Source organism: Chelmon rostratus, chromosome 2 (assembly GCF_017976325.1).
Source record: "Chelmon rostratus isolate fCheRos1 chromosome 2, fCheRos1.pri, whole genome shotgun sequence".
NCBI lineage: Eukaryota > Metazoa > Chordata > Actinopteri > Chaetodontiformes > Chaetodontidae > Chelmon > Chelmon rostratus.
The window spans coordinates 15431367-15439460 of record NC_055659.1 but is presented as its reverse complement, the minus strand read 5'-3'; the positions used below and the strand labels follow the sequence as shown (position 1 = coordinate 15439460).

Here is an 8094-nt window from a genome sequence, read left to right as displayed (position 1 = left end):
CACAACAGCGTCTATTTTTGGGTTAGTGGCTCAGAGGGCCGCAGCAATGTGGGGGGCACATATCTATGTCTCTTGCAACTGCTCAGACCCTCTCTAACCCCCCTGACCGACGCGTTCGGCAACATCAACAACACATGTAGCCTGATGAAAAACATGGACGTTTGCTGGACTGTTTAGACCAAAGATAACAGCAGACAAGAGGAGCTGGTGACTTTGGTGAGGCTTTTACAAAGGAGGTGATTGCTGGATGATGTGGACAGTGGTAGTGCTAACTTACAAGAGTGCACATGTCATGTAGACAATGGCGGCATTTAGCTTGTGCTTGTCACGTCTAACCTGTCTTTTTATATCTAAGGCTAATTTGGAAGTCATGTTGTCATGTTGCTTGAGACAGCATAGTTCAGGTACAATACTAGTTGTGGGTGCTGTATATAAGCTGCTATTGCCTGTAATTTTGCGTTCTGAATCAAATTTCTATAGTTTCTATTTTAATTTATTATTATTTTATACACATTTATTTAGATTTCTCTATTTACATGCACTTATTCTGTCCTTGTGCTGCTATAACACCTGAGTGTCCCCTCTGAGGGATCAATAAAAGGATTATCTTATCTTAAAGTTTGTTTATTAGAATGATGGCTGCTTAACTATGAAATTAATGGAAATATCCTTATAGGTTTGCCTTTACATAAGCCATTAAAAGTATGTGCTTTGCATTACTTAAATATGCTTTAATGGTTAAAATCTTGGCAATCAGTCACACAAAAAGAATTACAAGTAAATTTATCTTCAAGATACTCTTTTTTTTTCTTTGTTTTTCAGAGACAACCTCCTGTTTAAAACTACTGGTTTAACTCTGCAAATATTATTGTTACTAAAACGTTGAGGCAAAATGGATCTTACAGCCAAACACGGGCTGGTGCTGCTCGACCAGCTGAGGAAGATGAGGGAGACAGAGCATCTGACGGATGTGGTGCTGGTTGCTGAGGGCATCAGCTTTCCCTGTCACCGGGTCGTTCTGGCCGCCTTCAGCCCGTACTTCCGTGTTATGTTCACGTGCGGCCTGCGTGAGTGCAGCAGCAGAGAAATCTTCCTGCGCGACACCCCTGCAGACAGCCTGGCCCTGCTCTTGAACTACATGTACTGCTCAGATCTTCCTCTCACTAACGCCAATGTTCAGGGCATCTCCATCGCAGCTTTTCTCCTGCAGATGGATGACGTCTTCGCTCGCTGTCAGCAGCACATGACTGAGAACATGGATGCCTCCAACTGCCTTGGTGTGTATTACTTTGCCCGTGACCTTGGTGCAGAGGACCTGGCCGACTATGCTCAGCGCTTCTTGAGGCAGCACTTCGTCCAAGTCTGCCACAGTGAGGAGGTCCTGGAGCTGGAGGCCCACCAGCTGGGAAAGCTCCTGTCTTCTGACGACCTTAATGTTTCTAGAGAAGAGACTATCCTGGAGGTGGTTCTTCGCTGGGTCAAATGCAGCACTCCGACAGATGGAGAGGTCCGTATCCTGCACCTTCCAGAGCTCCTGAGGAAGGTCCGTCTGCCACTGATAAACCCTGACTATCTTAAAGAGGTGATGAAAAGGAACACGGCCCTGCTGGCTGATGCTGAATGTCTAGAGCTGCTCAGAGAAGCTTTGGAGGCCACGGCAATGCATCCCTCAGCTGCACCACGCAAACTAAAGCTGCGGTACGGCATGGAGACCACAGATCTGCTGCTCTGTGTTGGCAACGACAGCGGTGGGATTAGGTCAAGGTACGGCAGCTATGCTGAGCGCAGCTTTTGCTACGCTCCATCCACAGGCCGGAGCTACTACATCACTTCACCTCGGTATGGGGAGGCTCTGGGGTATGTGTGCGCCGGGGTTGTAACTGAAAGAAATGACATCATAGTGGCAGGGGAGGCGAGTGCACGCAGAATGGCCAGGCAGAAGGACATGAATGTTGAGATTCACAGGTAAGGAAGACATTAGGTGACGCATTTGATCAATTTGGATTTTGCTTGCCCCACACAAATGCTCCTGATTGTTCGTTCTTCTTCGGCTGCCAGGTACAAAGTAGAGGCCCAAGGAAGCTGGGAGCGCCTGACATCAGCGGAGTACCGTGATTCATACGCTCTGGGGTCACTGGGTGACACTCTGTACCTGCTGGGTGGGCTGATGAAGCTGAAGAACCAGCTCCTCATCACTAACTGCGTGGAGCGCTGGTCTCTGCAAGGCGGCCCCTGGCGCAGTGCAGCACCCCTGCCTCTGCCTCTGGCCTATCACAGCGTGGTCAGAATGAAAGATCGGCTCTATGTGATGGGTGGTCGAACACCACAGGTGATCTTCACACGTGTGTTAGCTTCTAGCAATGATTCAAAAACCTGCAATCAGTTTGGTTCTTGGAAAATCAGACTCCATGAACTCGTATGATGTGAGCTCTGACTGTGTCTGTACGTGACTCCTCTCTGACTGCACTTGCTCTGCTTTGTCACTACCTCCCTCCCCTTCAACCATCCAGTCATATCGGATGGATGATGAGCCTGAACGTCTTAGTAACCACCTCCTGGAGTATGATCCAAACACAAATAAGTGGACGGAGTTAGGTCCCATGAAGTACTCCAAGTATCGCTGCAGTGCTGTTGTACTCAATGGGGAAATTTATGTGCTGGGTAAGATATTTTATTCAGTTAACTTGCTCATAAAACGGCTAATTTCAATGCATATTAATTCAGTACATAATACTGTCATGATCCTGCTGCATAACCTGATTTCTGTAAGAATTAGTTTTACACAATGATGCTATTTTGCAGGAGGTATTGGATGTCAGGGTGTGGACCGTGGGCAATCACGCCACTGCCTCGATGCGGTGGAAATTTACAACCCAGATGGAGATTACTGGAGGGACGGACCTCCTCTTCCATGTTCACAACTCTCACTGCGCACCACCGGCCCGAACGCAGCAGTGGTGGGGGGCAAGATTTACGTGTGTGGATACTACAAAGGAGCAGGTGAATAAGGAATATCCACATCCAATAACTAAAAAGTGTTTGAGAGACATTTCCAAGTGACTGTATCACTGTTTCTTCTCTGCCCTTAGATCGTCATGAAGATATAACAAAAGACATTTTGGAGCTGGACCCCTGGGACAACCGGTGGACAGTAGTGGCTCGGCGCGTTCTGATGCATGACAACTACGATGTCTGCTTAGTGGCAAATCTCAACCCAAGGGCACTCATGTCCCCACCTGCAGACTTGGTTAAACTGTGACACCCCTGTCAGATCAGATCAAAGTCTGTTCGGGAGAATTAGTGAAGGAAATCAATCATTAATTATTAATGCACTTATTGCTGGGCCAAAGGCGTTCATTTTTTCAAGCAGAAAGGATCTTAGTGCACTGCTGCATGAAAGAGGATCTGCGGTTAATGATTTGCACGCTGTTGGAATGAGAATAGGCAGATAATTTGTAAATACAGTGTTTTTGTTGTTTTTTTTAACTTGTTGACATCTGCAGAGACTGATCACTTCCAACCTGCAGCTCTGTGGTGCAGAGTGTTATCAGCAACACCAGGAAATGATTGTCTTTGACATTAAACAGACATAAATTATGGTTATAATTACTATATTATAACTCTTACTATTTTCAATTAATCCAGTGATTATTTTGTTGACTTATCGATTAATTGTTAAGTCTATAAAATGTTGAGTAGTGAGAAAATTGCATTACAATTTCTCAGAGGCCACAGTGATGGACTGACACAGATTTGGAAAATAACTGAAATGATTAACTGATATCAGAATAGTTGCTAATTAATTTTCTGACAATCATCTGATCATTGCAGCTCTAGTTATAGTTACAATTATATCAAAGTACTGGTAAAGCATTTGGTCTGTTATTACAGACTAAAACGTTATGACTTCAGCAAACACACATTGGCAGACTAAGGAAATATAACTATTAAAAAGTAAATATTTTATATTATTGTACTGTATTAATCAATGTTTTGTTTGTTTTTGTGCTATGCTTGCTAAAGCAGAATAAAACTGTCTTTTGCTAATAAATTTGCACTTTAGCGATATTATGGTTATGGTTATTGTGGTTTGAACACAGACACTCAATTCCTTTTAAAGTAAACTTTAAGTAGAGTCTCAGTTGCAAGTTTATGAGGTGCAATTGGTTAAAATCCTACTTTCATGTAGCTGAATGTTCAGTTTATGTTGGAACTGTTTAAGAGAGATGTTTACGGTGATCTTGGAGGCTGTTCATGGTGCTTTTGAACTGTATTGCATCATACTGAAAGGTGTTTCTAATATTTTGTCTACCCTCAGTGGTATAAGTGGGGTGGATAAGTGGGGTAAGTCATTACTTTATAGATCTGCATAGTAGTTACATTTGGTTTCCAATAATTATTTAAGAGATTTGTGGTTTGTTTGCAAAAACCTTTCAGTTTATTTTCCATTTTAAGTTAAGACATATAAATACAGAATAATTTAATTTTAAAGTCAGCAGAGACACTTAACTGTTACAGTACTTGAAAAACTTTAAATGTGATGCTTTGTAGGTCACTCTGTCCTTAACTTACTTGTAATTCACACCTTTTTACACCCCTCTACAGTTCTTCCACCATAAGCACATGACAAAAACATTTATCAATGTGTTCATTCCTCAAAACACTAAACATCTCGACAACTAATAGAACATAGGTCACAAGTAATATTAAATATAATAATAAACTTTTTTCTTTTATTCCCCTGTATTCTAAAAATAAGAACACAAACGCTGCACTTTCTGAGTCCTCTACTCAACCTCTAAAAGCCTAAATCACAATCACTGTTGTCAAACAACTGCCAGAGGCCTTCAGGTTTCGCTACAGTCCCTGTCCTGGACTCAGCTGAGAGCTTCTCTAAGATGGGTTCGATTCCTGTGGGGCACGCAGAGCTGTTGCTGTCCTGAGACCAGCAGCTGAGAGGGGTGATCAAACAACCTCTAGCTATAGACCTCATTTCCCTGTCGGGCTTTGTTAGACAGGCTGGGTTTAGACTGTCCTGGCCGGTCACTGCTTTCAGATCACGATGCTCACAGAGGGGTGTTTGTTGTTTGTTACAGTTCATGAGAGGTTGACTGTTTTCATCCGTGACAGTGAGTTTACTCCTCTGAGAGAGCACCAGCGGCCTCTTTTTGCGCCTCCTGTGGCCTCTCGGAGTGGATTTCCTCTTTCCTGTGATGCAGTTAGGATCCTGAGGGGGACCTTCAGCCTGACTGTGTTTAAGGTTATGTGACATATATGCAAGCTGCTTGCCTTGAAGCATGTTGGAAAATGGTTGTTCCAGCCCTGGTGATGTCTGAATGGCACTGTCATTCAGTCTCTCAGAGCTCTGTTTGGCTGGGCGTTCTGAGACTAAGGTGCTGAGCAGCTTCAGAGCCTCTTCAAGTATGTTTCGTTCTCTCACCTGTTCCTCTCTCAGACAGTCAAGACAGCTTTGCAGATTTGAGCCAAGTTCTGCTGTGGCGTCTCCACTCTAAATGATAAAAACGATCATCATTAATCAGGAGAATTTATCAGCCTTCCATCTTATTAAATCTGCAGTAATACTCACTATAAACTACATCCATACAACTCACCTTTTGCACCCAGTCCTCCAGTTCAGTCATCATCTCCTTCTGGGAGTTCACTTTATTCAATAATGTCTCAAACTGCTGGGACATGTCACTCTGAAGACTGCTAAGATTGTTTTGCACTGGATCAATAATAGGATATAAATTAGCATATTAAAAGCAACCTTTCATCTTATGGCACTGAAGCCAATGAAATGTAGGAAATTATGGAACCATACAGCAATTTTCTATTTAGAGAGTATGAGTAACTAATGTTCAATTATTGGGCAAAGAGCACCATCTACTGGCAATAGGAAGTGCTTGCTCACAGTCTCTTTTTTTTTTTTTTTTTACTAAACTAACCAAATCCAGAGCATACAGAGAGTGATACTAAGCAGTATAATTTCAACAAAAAAAAAAAAAATCAATTAGAAAACTTACATGTTGATGCAAAATTGTCAAATTTTTCAAGGACCGTTTGACACACAGCAGTATTTCTCTCTGTGCCAGCAACCAACTGTTGAATCTGAAAAACATTGCAACATTTATATTATTTAAATAAATAAATATTTTACATAAAGAAAAGAGAAGCTGTGTGATCAAAAGAGCAACAGAATGGAAGCCTATCATCACTTACATTGTTGAGAGTTTCTTGAAAATGATGGTATTCTTTCACTAAAATATCACTGTTAAAGAAAAGGGACAATGGGACAGATGTACAATTCTCAGAAGTTAGTTAGCATATTTCTTTAAAATCACCCATTAATAATTTCAAGGTGAGTTGCATATTTCAAGTGATACAGAGAATAACCTGTCAGCTTTTTCTTTTGCCCTTTTCTTGTTCTCCTCAAATGTGTCCAATATTCCAAAGGCTTTGCTTTTGTCCTTCAGTTCTCCAAACAGGAGAGGTTTAGTGTGGTAACTGTTTGAAAACTTTGGGTCACTTCCCTAAGTAATAAGAAAACACAGAGGTTAAAGGATACAGACATAAGACATGCATATTTTTCACATAATCGCAGTGGTTAATAAAACTGTATGCACTCATGGTCTTATAAATTGGCTGATAAAATATTATACTGTATGTAAAAGTTACTGAAGGGACAAAAGCACAACGGTGGTAGACCCACAAATAGCATCACTTGGACTTTTTGACTTTTCTCACAGTGCAACACACCAGCAAATATCCACATCTGCTGTCCCATTAGACACATTACTATGCACACTTAATAAACACGACACTTTCACATATGTGAAAGTTATAATGACATTAAACCAAAGGGGTGTGCCTCTGGGTACTCAAAGACATTACTGAAAATATTACCAGGAACAAGCTATAAGATGAAGTTGATAAATCTCACCTCTTGTGAACTTTGTTGGGAGGTCCTGGATGAAACACTCATATCTTGAGATGTGCCTTGAGAATTTTCATGCCAAAACTGAGACCCAAAGAAAAACTGAGAGTCTGTAAAAGAGGGGTGGGCACTGGCAGCCACATTCCTGTTCATTGTTTTGTCCCCACAGCGTGTGATGAATAAAGAAAACACAAACACACAATTTGTTTGTGCAGCAAAACAGAGAGTGTTTGTAGAAATCACATAAACTCACAGACATGTAAAACATTTCTCCACAAATATCTTAATGATCCAGTGATCTTACATTGTTTTCAGATTAAAAACTGGTGGTAGCATCCTCATATAACATTATTTACAGCTGGAGAAAAGTCATAGCTAATGGGAGTCAAAGTTTAACAGCACACTAACACTTAAGCTAACCACCTGCTTCCAGTTGGGATGCTCAGCATTTCTTTTATGCTCCTCATATGATTCATCGTCTTTAGTTACCTGTTTGTAAAGACAACGAGTTAGTAGCAATTTTAGCAAGCCATGACATCTTGAGAGCATCAATTTAACTGCTGACAGATGGGTTGGAATCACGCTAATTAGCTTTAACGCGAATCTATAAACGGTTTAATTAGCTAACAATGACTAACATGAAGGCAAACAAATCTTAAATGAGCATTAACTTTTTAGCAAGAAACACTTATTACTCCTTTTCCACATGCTAGTTATGCTGAGTTTGATACTGTGCGATGGTTTCTAAGCTGACTCACAGTTCCTATAACCTGTGATGAAGAGTTGAAGTCAATACAGGAAGCGTGTTTGCCAGTATTAAATCTCTCCCGCCCGCCATGTCATCTTACAGCACGAGCCTTGGCTGCGTTCAGGTGCCGGCGACAAAATAGGACTACACTCACGTCAAATTTAAGTTGCTGGACTGAATTTTACTCATATAATGCATATTCCTAATGTAATAGTGTTTTATTAAACTTCCACAAATTAAGCACAATTGTTTTGTGTTCAATTATAATCTATATTGTAAGAAAGGTAGTATTATTTCTTATCTAACAGGCTATATTTACAGTATATTGTATCTCATATTATCATTAAAGGAAGCAACGAAAAATCTGAATAGAAGTTTTTTATATATATATTTGAATTGATATTAATAT

The 8094-nt window shown here is 41.1% G+C and overlaps 2 protein-coding genes across 2 annotated transcripts; one reads left to right on the top strand and one right to left on the bottom strand.

Moving 5' to 3' along the window:
* Nucleotides 1–104: 104 nt before the first annotated feature.
* kbtbd12 (kelch repeat and BTB (POZ) domain containing 12) lies at nucleotides 105–3931 on the top strand. The gene is made up of 6 exons (XM_041947162.1): nucleotides 105–216; nucleotides 823–1965; nucleotides 2059–2329; nucleotides 2511–2661; nucleotides 2803–3000; nucleotides 3090–3931. Exons 2-6 carry the CDS (start codon nucleotides 893–895, stop codon nucleotides 3257–3259), a joined length of 1863 nt encoding a protein of 620 aa, XP_041803096.1. The 5' UTR covers nucleotides 105–216; nucleotides 823–892; the 3' UTR covers nucleotides 3260–3931.
* A 484-nt stretch (nucleotides 3932–4415) lies between these two features.
* Nucleotides 4416–7790, bottom strand: LOC121613642 (interactor of HORMAD1 protein 1). The gene is made up of 7 exons (XM_041947175.1): nucleotides 7708–7790; nucleotides 6944–7082; nucleotides 6397–6533; nucleotides 6223–6271; nucleotides 6027–6111; nucleotides 5613–5728; nucleotides 4416–5509 (listed from the first exon to the last, which is right to left on the bottom strand). The coding sequence occupies exons 1-7, from the start codon at nucleotides 7773–7775 to the stop codon at nucleotides 4799–4801; spliced, it is 1305 nt and encodes a 434-aa protein (XP_041803109.1). The 5' UTR covers nucleotides 7776–7790; the 3' UTR covers nucleotides 4416–4798.
* Nucleotides 7791–8094: the final 304 nt, after the last annotated feature.

Coding starts and splice junctions, on each gene's coding strand:
- LOC121613642 (XM_041947175.1), bottom strand. CDS start 7,775: ATGGCGGGCGGGAGAGATTTAATACTGGCAAACACGCTTCCTGTATTG. Junction 5,729..6,026: donor TGACAATTTTGCATCAACAT/GTAAGTTTTCTA, acceptor TTATTGATCCAG/TGCAAAACAATCTTAGCAGT. Junction 5,510..5,612: donor TGGAGGACTGGGTGCAAAAG/GTGAGTTGTATG, acceptor TTTATCATTTAG/AGTGGAGACGCCACAGCAGA.
- kbtbd12 (XM_041947162.1), top strand. CDS start 893: ATGGATCTTACAGCCAAACACGGGCTGGTGCTGCTCGACCAGCTGAGG. Junction 2,662..2,802: donor TGGGGAAATTTATGTGCTGG/GTAAGATATTTT, acceptor GCTATTTTGCAG/GAGGTATTGGATGTCAGGGT. Junction 3,001..3,089: donor TGGATACTACAAAGGAGCAG/GTGAATAAGGAA, acceptor CTCTGCCCTTAG/ATCGTCATGAAGATATAACA.